At 38.2% G+C, this 13,512-nt stretch overlaps 1 protein-coding gene across 4 annotated transcripts in view; it reads right to left on the bottom strand.

The window, feature by feature from the left end:
* Positions 1-13,512, bottom strand: part of KIAA1958 — a 205,068-nt gene that overhangs the window by 24,763 nt on the left and 166,793 nt on the right. For 2 of the 4 annotated variants that reach the window (XR_011432576.1, XR_011432575.1), the window contains exon 5: positions 840-3,093. The exons of 1 other annotated variant lie outside the window; for it this stretch is intronic. Coding sequence is in view for 1 of the 3 variants with exons in the window: in XM_023628670.2 (XP_023484438.1) it covers positions 2,287-3,093 (807 nt within the window). In the remaining 2 variants the exon portion in view is untranslated. Of the gene's footprint in view, positions 1-85; positions 3,094-13,512 lie in introns of those variants that run through there. One more of the 4 variants, XM_023628670.2, reaches the window with a different exon arrangement.

The raw sequence follows: 13,512 nt of genomic DNA, 5'->3' as shown, positions 1-13,512 counted from the left end.
ATTCCCCAAGGAGGCATGTAAGGAACTCCATTTAGGATGCTGAGATACAATTCTTTCTTCCATCAGATATCACTGAAGATTCCCCTTTTGATTTTTTATTATACTCATTCACTTCAGAACTCTGGGGATTTATAGTACATCAAACAGGCGATAAGCAACAAATGTGAGGCAGAGACGGTTATTCAAATGACGAAAAGCCACCATCAACAGAAAGATTACAACCTCTGGATCAGTTATTGCTACTTTTCAAAATGTTAAAATCTGAAAAGATCCCAGTGATTCCTAAGGGCAATTTCTTCTTGCATCTATTTAAAATAAAAATGGAGGTTTTATTTAATTAGGCTACCGGCTCTGCCCAGAAGTTCACATAGATTATATTTCTGTTTAAGTGCAGAACTGACAAGAAAAATGACCATCTGCTTTCCACAAACAAAATATCCTTTGGGTGTTTAGCAAACTAAAGGAAACTGTATCTAATGTTTTGTGTCTCTTTTTAATCAAAACCCTAAAATCACCATAGGAAACCACAACAGAACAGTATGCAATATCAGGTCATAACATTGATTATTAAATATTACCTGTTGTTTATATATGGATGGAGACAGACCAAATTAATCTATACTCAGCAAAGACCAACTAGTAAACAAAATTATAAATGGGCAATAACTGAAAAGGGAACACCATTAAACCTTAAGGCAGCATTGGTTGAGTCTTCTCTGGGAAAGGAAGTATCACATATTTCAATGATCAGTGAATGATTTTTAAAAACAATTGATTAAACTAAACACTAAAATACTGTTTTGAAAAAAAATAGGACTGATTTTAAGACTCCTGCAAAGTGAATTTGTATTGGAATTTTAATTTTGGATTAGAAAGCACACACAGGAACAAAGTGGTATAAAGTTGTCGCAGTCTTTCTTCAAATACAAAATAAAGATCCCTAGAAATTATTACTATTAATCAGCACTCTTTGGGCTCCTTTTCCACTACCTATTGCATTCAGAGTAGTTATTAGGAAATTCTGCTGCTGTTTCAATAACGTGTGCTCAGGTTGGATTTTATCTGAGTGACACGGTTTCAAAATGCATTAATGACCCGTCACCATGCTCTGAGGGGACAATAAGTCTTTACTGCCGGGTGTGCTTACCTGGTAGGCTGCCAACATCCTCATGTCCCAAGCATTGGTGCCCACCTAAAACGATGACATCTACTATGGCTGAAAAAGCCCTACTTTGATAAAAATATTTCAAAGTTCTTTAATAAACACATTTAGGGGTTTGTTTTCTTTGCACCTTGTTTTGGTTGGATTTTCCTGGTTAAGCCTGAAAATCACCGTTAGTTGTTTGACAGATCCAGTGCTATGTGCTGACAGAACAACCACAGGACACAAAGAACACAGAAAAAACACTCTAAAAAATGTTCAAAGGGAACTAGCTTTCACGTGGTGCTGAGAAATAAAACGTAGGCACTTCTGCTGCAGGAGGTTTTCACATTTTGGTCACAGATCGCTTTTCCAAGCCACTTTCTTTCACTACCGGAAATTCCCTTATGGTACAAACCATCGAGTTCATTGGAAACCTTGTTCTCACCAACACCTTTGGGTGCATTCATCTTTTTTCATAAAATTGTCTCCACTGACGCAGAGATCAAGGTCCTCCCAGTGCTGAGGGCAGCCGGCCAGCTCCCTGCCTCTCCCTCAGCATGAGTGAGCGCAGCTCCACCGTCTTCCATCATGCACGGCTGCTCGCTCTGCAGAACCAAGCTAGCCATCCACAAAATATAAAGAAGTGTCAAGTGCAATTTTTCTCCTTGAACTAGTTCATGTGTCTGCCTCTCTGATTCTAGTTCTTTACTGTGAGTGTAATTCAATGAAGTGTATTAGTCTTTATAACATTCTAAAGCTACTAGGCTACTGGGATTTTTTTAAATGACTACTTAAACAGTTTTCCTTTTTCTTCCCACCATTTTTTTTTTTGAGAAAATCTGTGCTAAAAAGGCACTAGATAAAATGAACTTCCTCACTCTTGCGTATGTAGCAATTATACATTGTATTAGATTCTGTAATTTCACAAAGGTTACACACATTTGGATAAAACATCCTAATTTTTCATACTCTTCTACTTCCAGTTAAAAAACAAACTCAAAGATATAGCAGGTCACACTGACAGAGACCAGCATGACCATGAAGTCCTGGTCATCTCCTGCCTCCTCAGGGCTCCGGCCACGGCCGCCTGAGGGAGCGCTCGCCTATCAGGATGAGCAGGGAGGTGGCCTGGAGCCAGGGAATCACTGGCAGAAGCTGTGGGAGCCAAGCCTCCTAGACACCTGAGTAAACGAGACGAAGGTGAAGTTCTCACAGTTTTCCAGCTTGACCTTCTTGGCTAAGTTTGGGACAATTCCCCGAAGAGACCGCAGTCCCATTCTCTGTTCCTCATACCACACACTGCCCATGTCAGTGGCCTCCTTCCTGGCAGTAAGGTAGAAAGGAGACTTGGCTTCCATTTGGGCGGGCGGCCGGTGGATGTACATGTACTTGTAGAGGAGGCAGTAAGGGCACTGTTTGTGTCCCCTGGAATGCTCATGGTAGATCTTCCCGTGACACACTCTAGTGGAACCACTCCGACTCTCCCGCTTGACACTGTCTGTCCGGGCAAAATAGGGCTGGTTTTGTGGGTCTTTGAGCAGCTCGATGTCACCATACATCAGATCTGCATGCTCCTGCAGCGTCCGCATATTCAGGTATTGGCTGTTGTACTTGACCACAGTGGACAGGAGAGTGATAGGGCTGTCATCCCCTAGACACCCTGTCTGCCACATCTCCTCTTCATCAGAAAGGGAGAAGTAGACAATATTGCGGGAACGGGCACCTGACATCCCTGCCTTACTCAGCACCCACAGCTTCTCCTTGAGCTTCTTGGTGGAAGAATTGAAGGTGCTGCTGGTGATGGAAAAGCCCACGCCTGCATTCTTCAGGATACGGTCCAGACCTCGGCGAATGGCATGGAGCGAGGTGGCCAAGAAGTCTGAGCCGTCACTCTTCTTCACGGTGACGTAAAAGTTCTCGAGCAGCTCGTTCAACTTCACTGCAGGGATCTCAAATGAGACAAACACTGAGGTTACACATTTGAGGACACCCAAACAGCCAGACCCCTCCTTCCTTCTCCTAATCCTCACCAGGGGCTGGACTGTGGCCAAGACATTTTGTGGCCTCTAGAGGGGTGACTCCTTAGCATGCTACAGTAGAAAGGACAGCGAACTTCAAGCTGGATGATCTAGGTTCCATACTTGGCTCTGAGTCTCTTAAAACCTCAGTGTTTCAAGCAGCAAAATGGGACATAATAATCAATATCTTCCCAAAGGATTATTATAACGCTTAAATAAAGGAGTGGATGTGAAAGGATTTGGAAATAGTAATGAACACACATACACATATACACACACACACACACACACACACATTATTATTATTATTGGCCTTTGTAACTTTCACCCTTCCTCTCCGGAAAGCTCTTTCTTCTCCTCTAGCAAAGCATTTCCTTCCCTCCCTCCCCTTCAACAAAATTCAACCATCCTCTCTGAAGAATTCCTGAGCTAAACTTAAACTCTGAATCAATCCAACATTAATTTCCTTGATATCTGCACATACTGTTTGGTACTGCTGGTACTAAACATGGTGCTGTAGGAAAGACGACTGACGTGTTCGTTTTGCATAGCAAGTTACTGCGCCTTGATTTTTCACTTGAATTTATCTGAATAGGTCCAGAAAGATCTCTGGCTTAATGATCCATAGGGTTTCAATATCGATATTTGTTCAAAAGAAATGAAAAACTTTAGGATTATATTGACAATTAGAGAGAGCTCTTTATTTGGGCATGGTGGGAAGAAAAGAAGGTTGGCTGGTAAGAAAGCTTTATTTTCAAGCGGGAGCTATCAAGAGAAAACCAGACCTTGCTCATAGTCAATTCAGGCTGAATACATATTCTAGGACAAAAGAAAGTCTCAATAAAAAATGTTTTAAAAGCAGAAACTGTACAGGTAGCATTCGTTCTTCTAATAGCCCTTGGGCCAAAGAAAAAATAAAAACCGGATTATAGATGAAAAGTGAACCAAACAAAATGTTACATATCAAAATGTATGAGATGTTGCTAAATACACTCCAATAGCACCATAGTCTTGAATGACTTTGTTAGGAAATTTCACTGAAAATAAGCAAACACAATTCAACTCAAAAGCTAGAAAAAGTAAACCAAATTCGAAAATAGTAGAGTGAATCGATAAAAATAAAACATAAAATAATGAACTAGAAAAGTTATAAATTGGGATAGATAAAAAATGAAAATATATAATCTTCGAAAAGACCTATAAAGCTGACGAATTTCTAGCAGGTCTGACAGAAAGAGAGAGAAAGAAAAGGAAAGGAAATATATATATTTAAACAATATTAGGAATTAGAAAGACTATAACTACAGAAAATGAATAAAGAATATGAAAAATGTCATATACTTTATGCATATTAATTTGAAAATCTAGATAGCCTGAACAATTTTGTAGCAACATATAAACTGCCAAACTTGGTTCAATGGAGGTAAAAAATCTGAAGAGCCCCAAACAAGGGAGTGAAATGATTGTCAAAGATGTACAGCACTCCCAAAGAGGATGCTGCCCCTGATATCAGTTCATACATGGGGTTAAAAGCAAAAGCACACATCTCCTTTCCCTGCTTCTCTAAGTTACAGTCATAAGCAAATAGCAGTTTTTCAAACCTTTGTATCCCTGAACTGCACAAGGCAAATAGAAGTTACAAATTGTTTAAAAAAAAACCCAGGTGGCCTCACCCTAGGCTCACACTGAAGTTTTGGCTAATTACGGGTTCTTGAGGTTTGTTACAGGAAGACTGACATCCAGAGAATATCAAGAACCTGAAGCTTCCCAGACTCCAACTCCTCAGCTTCCTGGCCCCAGAATCCACCACCCATCACAGAGGCAGACAACCAAGGACACCCACCTGTGGATTCCCTCATCTCGCCATCCCCTTCTCTGCAAGCAGCCTCACAAGGCAAAACACAGGCTGAAGATAAAATCTAACCAGAAAAGTCCAGACCGTCAGGGAAAAAGAAATTCCATCTTAAGGCCAAATGCAGGCTGGTGGAAAGGTGGCAACCAGCAAGTCCACATGCTAAACGTCCCCTACCTAAAACCCCAGCACATGCTCCCCCTCCCCTACCTAAAACCCCAGATAAAATCCCCTACCTTTCTCCCTTCAAGGAGGTGGATCTGAATTCTAACTAACTCCCACCTCCTCGTCCGGCTGCCTTTTGATAATAATAAACCCTTTCCTTGCCATCAGCCTGGTGTTTGTGGCCGGGTAACAATTTTGCAAGCAGCCAGGAAGCTCTTGCTCATGGCTCTGTGGCTCCAGGCTGACTGGGATTTCCTGGGAGGCAGTTCAGCAGCTGCCTAGGTGATTTATCCTAGGGACTGTCCCCAGTACTTTTGACCTGATGCAGCTCTGCTGGCCCTAGGCACATTTTCTTGTGTAAGGAAACAGGCTCTAGATTTGTTTGTTTTTGCTTCTGGTGAGTCAATGGACTCAATGTGGAATAGGGTAAGTCACCTGGGGGATGCCTACGAACTGTCTTGCCCTCCATCTGGGATCATTCCATTTATGGCAGGGCTGTCTGGGGTCCTTCCATTTATGGCAGGGCCATCTGGGGTCCCTTCTGTTCACAGAGGGGCCATCTGGGCACATATTTGGAGTGGGAACAGTTGTAGGACTTTCTACTCTAAATCTGGGAACCAGTTCACTGGTGTCTGGTTTTTCTGTGTCTGATGATCTGTGTGTCTGTCTGTCTTTGTGTATTGGAATGGGGAACATGCCATCTGTCCCCAAGCAGAGCCCACTGGGGCTGATTCTGAGTAGACAGTCTGATTATAGTTATAAGACAATGTCTAAAAAGGATGATTTTGTAATACCACATGGCCACAATATTGTTTAGACTCTGGAGGAAAAAAATGGCCAAACAAAGGATCCTTAAGTTGGAAAAATTTTTAGAGCGCTCCCATCATAAACAGCTGTTTTATTGGTACCTATGAAAAGGCCAAATTAAAGGAAAAATACAATGACTAGTCTTGAGAACTTAAATAAACTTGGGGTCTCAGCTTCTCATGGTCTTACAGATGCTAATGAAAACATTAAGTTAACAAAAGAATAAAAGAAAGTTGAGGAAAAATAAAGGGACTCTTCAACAAGGTGGCAATTTTTAAAGGAGTTTTTAAAACTATGATAATAATAATAGGCAAATAAGACAGTGGGGTAAATAAGACAAATATTAAAGAGGGAGAAACAAAGAAAAGTCAGAAAGGGAAGAGCCACCGGACTCATCCCAACAGGATGGAAATGTTTAGCCAGTTATTAACAATGAAAATGGGATGAATAGAACAGACATGAGTGAAGTTAAAACAGAGGTTCGAATAAAACACTGCCTAAGGTTAGACGGGCTAAAAGGACCCCTAGTGGTCCTCCTCAACATTAAAGGACCTCAGACAAGCCCATTCTATGCACCCCAGTTTGAAAACATTTAAAAAGCCAGAAAGCAGAAATCACAATGAGAAACCTGACCAACAACTGTTTGGGGCAAGAGTTAGGCTGCTGAGGTTGATAAGACTATAAAGATTAAATTTTTTTGTGTGTGTGTGAGGAAGATTAGCCCTGAGCTAACTACTGCCAGTCCTCCTCTTTTTGCTGAGGAAGCCTGGCCCTGAGCCAACATCCATGCCCATCCTCCTCTACTTTACATGTGGGACACCTACCACAGCATGGCTTTTGCCAAGTGGTGCCCTGTCTACACCCGGGATCCAAACTGGTGAACCCCGGGCTGCAGAGAAGTAGAACGTGTGCACTTAACCGTTGTGCCACTGGGCCGGCCCCTAAAGATTAAAATGTTTAAGCTAATACTATATGAAAAAGTTTTCTCAACTTTGACTAAATGTTTTTTGGAAATAGATGTTATGTCTGGCTGGGAATGCTTCCCCATGCAGTACTATAATAATGAAACTTGTTAAGGAAATCCTAATATAAGATGTAATTAGAGGTTTAAGTGTTGACAAAATTAAAATAAAATTTTGTAAAAAGTGGTGTATTTAAATGAGCTTTACATAAAATGATTGCATCTCTTTTTGCCTGATTGTGGGGGTAAATCTGCCCATCAGACAATGTTAATTAAACATACTAAAGGGAAGGCAATAAGGTTGCCTGAGCCCACACCATATGAGACAAAACTAGAGACTAATATCAGACACTAAAATGGTAATAAAGGCTTCTCCACACACAAGGTAAATTGGTCTAAGGTTAAACTGTACATTTAGAAAGAGGGCCTTTGTTAAATGCTTTATGCAGACTTTTAAAGATGCGGTACATTGTCCTAAATTTTTAAAACATTAACTATGGAGTCCTTAAATGTATGTGTGTCTATGAATATGTTATATACATATATGATATTTTGATATCATGTATGATTTTGATATATGTATGACCACACATATATATGATATTTTACCTGTGGATGGTATGGCCAAAATTAAGAGCTCTGTTTAATTGGCTTAAAGTAAATGCTTACATAAATTATTTCTAAATGTAACAGAAACTAACCCAAATGTCTTTTAAGTTAACATGATAAGAAATAATCTTTAATAAATAAAAGTTTACTTAAGTTTGCTGGGTCTATTAAAATAGGCATGTCCTCAGAGTTATCACCATTGGATATGATGCACACATACAGCCTGGGTTTACTGGTCAAATGAACTCATGTTATCTCTTACAAAATTTGTCAGCAAAAGCAATAACCTAGAATAACAACTGATTTTGTTTGATGTCTCATGAGGTTTTTGTAGACAATCTAAATATAATTGAGGAGGACAGGGAAACTAAATAGATGTAAAAAAAGATAAAAGTTTTTGGAGAAACTTTTAACAAGAATCACGTTATAATGTATGTTCTTAAAACAACTTACGATGACAGTTAACTGCTTTAATGCCATGTAAAGTTTGAAAGCAATCTAATCTAAACATAATTGTTGGAAACAAATAATTTACACAAAAATTGGTAAGAGATTTTTGGGTACTATAATTTAAAAAATAGCTTCCAAAATCTTTTTTGGTAACTTAAAACTTTAGAGTTTTGCTAAATTAAGTGATAAAAACCTGTTGAATATCTATGTCATTTCCATATAAGATAAAATATTAGCAATTGACTAAGCATAGATTTGTCTGCCTTTGGTTTCTTATCTCAGAGAAACTGAAAGATGCTGAAGTTTATTAATAAACGTGTTTTGTGCATGCTGAGAAATTTCTTATGAGAAAGCACATATTTCAAAAAAGTCTGTATACAAACAAAGTAAAATGTATGTTTTCAGTAAAGAAAGTATAAAGAATAGAGATATTTTTGTTTTGTTAAAAAAAGATAAATTTGTCCTAAAGTAGAGGAAAGAAAAAAGCAAAAGAAAACAAGGGACAAATTCTGAATGTAAAAAAGTAAATGACAGAAGGTTTAAAGAAGTAAAACCCTGATGAGTTTTATACATGGTCAAGTTGGCTGAGATTAAAATGAATTCAGTTAAATGAATGAGTTTCAATATCAAAAGTAACCTGGTACAAAATCAGAATTTGGTTTTCTCTCTTAAAAAGATATTCTCTTAAACTTTTGGTGTACTCTTGACAAAGAGGTTATATAAAAGGTTCTTCTTTGAGTGAATTTACCTAAGAGAGAGAAAAATCTAAATTTTGTTAAAGTAATTTCCTCTGTTCAAAGAGACTGAGGTCTCTCTGTTAAGGGTTTTGGACTGTTTTAACTCTGTTTGCCTTTGACTGTTTATGTTGTCACCTTGACTGAATGGATAACTAAGCATTGTTTCCCATTTCACCAAATGTTTTAAAACTTTTTGATATTTTTGATGAACCTGTCCTAAAATTAAAGTCTTTCTTTTGACTTAAGAAAACTTTGAGGGGCTGCCCTGTAGTGTAGTGGTTAACTTTGGCGCACTCTGCTTTTAAGTCCAGATTCACAGGTTTGAATCCTGGGCGCAGACCTACACCACTTGTCAGCCATGCTGTGGCAGCGACCCACATATAAAGTGGAGGAAGACTGGCACAGGTGTTAGCTCAGGGCTAATCTTCCTCAGCAAAAGAAGAAAAAGAAAATAAAACTTTGAGAATTTCCAATCAGCCTTGGGACTTCTCAAATAATTTGTTCTTTCTATAAAGAAGATATTAAACTAATTAAACTTATTTGGTATGTTAAATTACATGGAAAACATTATCAAATAAATGATGATAAACTTTCTTAGGTAATATTGCATGGGTAAACAGTAATAATATAAGTGTTTTTAAAAATATATATATAACATGCCTAAAATTCTGATCATAATTCTAGTTATTATCTCAAAGTGTTATATGTCACAATCTTTATCAATTGCCAATTTTAAGTCTTTTGCCATTTATGGACAGTTTTTTACTCTGATGTTCTTGCAAATATGTTTCATCTTCAGAGAGATTCACGAAAATGCTCTAAAATACAGGTTTCTGATAAACTTTCAGATTATGAAACAGAGCTGGGTAAGAAATTACAGAACTACAGTGAAAAAACTAATAGCCTGATAAAACTGCTATCAGAAAATTAAGATCAAAAAATTAATTACATGGAACTAAATACACTGATGAGGATGATTATAATTTTTATGATTTTTTATTTGAAATATTGCTGATTTTTTTAATGTTTTGTTTTTCCAGATTTAAGGAAGACTTTTTCTCCTTTCTCTTAAGGAACTATGACTTATAACATTTGTAAGCAGAATTAAATGAAGCATTTATCTTTTTTCTCCCTATGTGATTCCTCCAGAATTTAAAAACTCTTGATGAGTGAGTATACCTATATTCATGGCAATACAGTTGCCTGCATAAGTCCAATAAGAATCTGAACAGGACGCAATTGGAAACACTGGTTATATTACCAAGGCTTTGACTGGAATGTCATATTTGAGAAAAACATGCAGACTCAGATATGACAAGACAGCTTTGAAAAACAAAGACTGGACTTTATGGAATGCAGCCACTTGGAAATACTGGCCTGGTACCTTGCTTACAGGATTCCCAGCAACCTTACCAGGTGAGGAAAGGTCACTTCTCTGGCAGGTGCTGAGAACCCCAGGATATTTGGGAGACCTTGAGAAGAGAGGAATTCACCCAAATCTGTAGGTATTGCAGGCAGAGTCTGATGACAAGTCTTTGGCTTGACTTCCCTGGCCTCAAAGGGCTTAAAATTCAATCTGAGATTCCTCATAAAAAGTTCCAGGGAAGCAGATTTAAAAGAGACTATATGACCAATTGCTATTCTTGCTATACTTAAGGGCCAAGTTTATTAAAACTAGACTTATTTTACAAACCAATTAGTCTTAATTTGGCTACCTTTGGTAAAAATGAAGGTGATTTTAGAGAGAAAAAATTATGTTTCAATAAAATTATAGTACACAGTCACAGATATTAGGTTCTAGTTCTGTTAATTGTCTTTGAGGTTTTGTTTTACATCTGTTAACTAGACTGGATCCTGAATTCTTCTATTCTCCTGAAATATCTGGCTACAAATCTCCAAACTAACATTTTTGATCATTTTCATTTGGTGTCGTTGAGAACTAAAACCAACCTGTCCCTGAAGCCCTGCAAACTGAAGCTGGACAACTTGATATACACCTCGTAGGGATCACCATGATAACATGTCTATTGCTGTGTAAGCCACTCAGAAAGATACCTGAATACTTAATGACATCATCAGAAATTTCAAACTGCAAAAGATGCTTTGACTCAGACTTTTAGAAATACTCTTGACTGGCCGCCCCTTGGATTCAGAAACTGGTTTATAATTTGCTCCAACCATTAACCTTGTTTTTTCTTTTTGTTTATCTAGAAATACTTCTTATTAAATACCTAGTTACTTACAAAACATAGGCCTAACTTTGGGGGCCCACCTGTATCACTGCCTTACTAAGAGATTGGTTCAATGAGATGGAACAACCTACACCCTTTATCAGCAGGTATCCCCAGAGGTACCAGGCCCAGACTGTTTCCTTGGATTTCCCAAGAAATTAAATCTACTTTTTAGAGACTGTTAAAATTTGGGTTGTCTATAATTCTTATCCTTCTGGGAGATACTTAATGTGCCTTTAGATGTTGTTCCAAAACTGGTGAACAGGGTACAAAAATTCTGATAATATAAAATGTCAACCTAAAGCCAGGACAAGAAAATATTTCCAATTAAGCATTAAACTGTCTCATTCTTCTAACCTGGAGCAACTCTTTTGTTTTGTATTTAAACAGTTTTGGAGCATAGAAAAAAGAAAGGTTCTTCATTTATTTCTAAACCAAATCTCACAGATATTATACCAAAAAACAAAGTATATGAATATAAATATAAACTTCCCTAAGTAAAATACAGGTGCACACAGTACCATGTTAAATAAAATGTGTGCACATGAGAACCATGCAAAGCGAGGACGTGGCTCTGATATGTACAAGCAGCAATTAACATGGTACCACACAAAACAAGGACTGCCTATATTATCAAATCAAATTCAGGACTGCAGGAAAGCAAAACTACATCATGACAAGTAGGGATTACTGTAAAGTATAAGGATGACTCAATCTTAAATATTTTAATATAACTGACATTTGTATATTAAGGAGAAATAATATGAACTTGATAATTACTGAAATAATTTGAAAGAATGTGACATCCATTTCAAATTTTTAAAAATTCAAATTAAATTTAGATTGGAAGAAAAAAATCCTCTTACTTAGATGAAGAGTATTTTACAGACAAGAGCTATAAAAATTATAACCAAGATGAAAACATTAAAATACTTTTAATAAAGTCAGGAATAGGATGAGCATGCTGAATATCACTGCTATTATATAATACTGGGCTGGAGGTTCTAGCCTACCAGGTAAGACAAGAAAAAGAAATTACACACACACACACAAACATATGTATGTATATACACATATAGGAAAGGAAAATGGAAGAGGAGGGTAGCTGTATACAAAATGTAAAAAGTAACAGCTGTCTTACATACCAGTAGAAACCAGTTAAAATAACTTCTCAATAACCATGACACCCCAATCAGCTGGTTTCAGATTTTTATGTTGTCACTTACAACCCCCTACTTGCAGATGTTAACCTCTCTTTGTATTAGTTGGGACTCATTTGGTTGCAAGAGATAGTCCAAACTCAAACAAGCCTAGGCAAAGAGGGGTATCAGAATTAGTGGACTCCAAGGTCATCAGGACACTCTCTACCTCTCATCTCTGCTTCTCTGTACAGAGCAGCTTTCTTTATATAGCTCAAAACATAGCCACCTAGCACTCCCCAAGGTTTATGTCTTACACTTTCAGCCACTGGCATGAGTCCAACTCTCATTTTCAGTAGAAAAAGTCTAAAGGAAGGATTCGGATTGGCCCACTCCTGATCCAACCAACTGACCAAAAGGTGGGGCACTGTACTAATATGATGGCTTCTGCAGTAACCCTGGGGAGTACAGAAGAGAAATGGTTCCTAAATAAGAGGTGCTGAGCAGAAAACCTTATTACCCTAGTGCTTAAAAACAAAATAAAACAAAACAACTAACCTCTGATAGCTTCCTGTTGCTCTTAGGACAAATTCCAAACTGTGTACCTTGTATACGAGTCTTCACAATCTGCTTCCACCCTATGGTAGATTGTTTGCAAAGACAGCCACAATTCCTCCCCTCCCTGTTCTCACACCCCTTTGCACTGCGACTTTGCTGGTCTTCCCATCAAGAGGTGGAATCTATTTTCCCAACCTTGGAATCTGCACTGGCCATGACTTAATTTGACCATAGAATATGGCAGAAGTGACAATGTGTGAATCCAAGCCTAGGCCTCAAGAGATGCTGCTTTCATCTGCTTTCGTCTTACAGGTTCTTACAGGCTCTGCTTTCATCATCTTAGTACATGATGTTGCCACGTGAGGAAGCCAGTTAGACCTCAGGAACACATGAGGCAGAGACAAGCTGTCTCCCATCTAATATACAGATGACTGCACCCACATGAGTACCCCAAGTGAGACCAGTAAAAGAACCATCCAGCTGAGTACAACCCATAGAACCATGAGCAAATAAAGTGAATGTTGCTTTAAGCCAGTGAGTTTTTGGGTGGTTTGTTATGCAGCAATAGATAACTGGTACACACCCTATTTCTCTAGCCTCATCTTCTGTTCTCTTTGTACTCTGTTTTCCAGGCTTACTGAACTTTGTGCCATTCATAGAAACCACCAGGCTCTTTCATGCTTCTAAGTCTTTGCACATGCACTTCCTCTATCTAGAATGCTTTTTTTCTAACCTTCTCTATTCGCAATATTCAATTTCAGAACTAGCTCAAATTCTGCTTATATAAAGCCTTCTCCAGCTTTCCTAAGCAAAGTTACTCTCTCAGCTGGGATCTCATGGC

This window comes from Equus caballus, chromosome 25, assembly GCF_041296265.1.
Source record: "Equus caballus isolate H_3958 breed thoroughbred chromosome 25, TB-T2T, whole genome shotgun sequence".
NCBI lineage: Eukaryota > Metazoa > Chordata > Mammalia > Perissodactyla > Equidae > Equus > Equus caballus.
The sequence above is the reverse complement of the archived record's forward strand: the minus strand, read 5'-3'. Positions and strand labels throughout refer to the sequence as shown.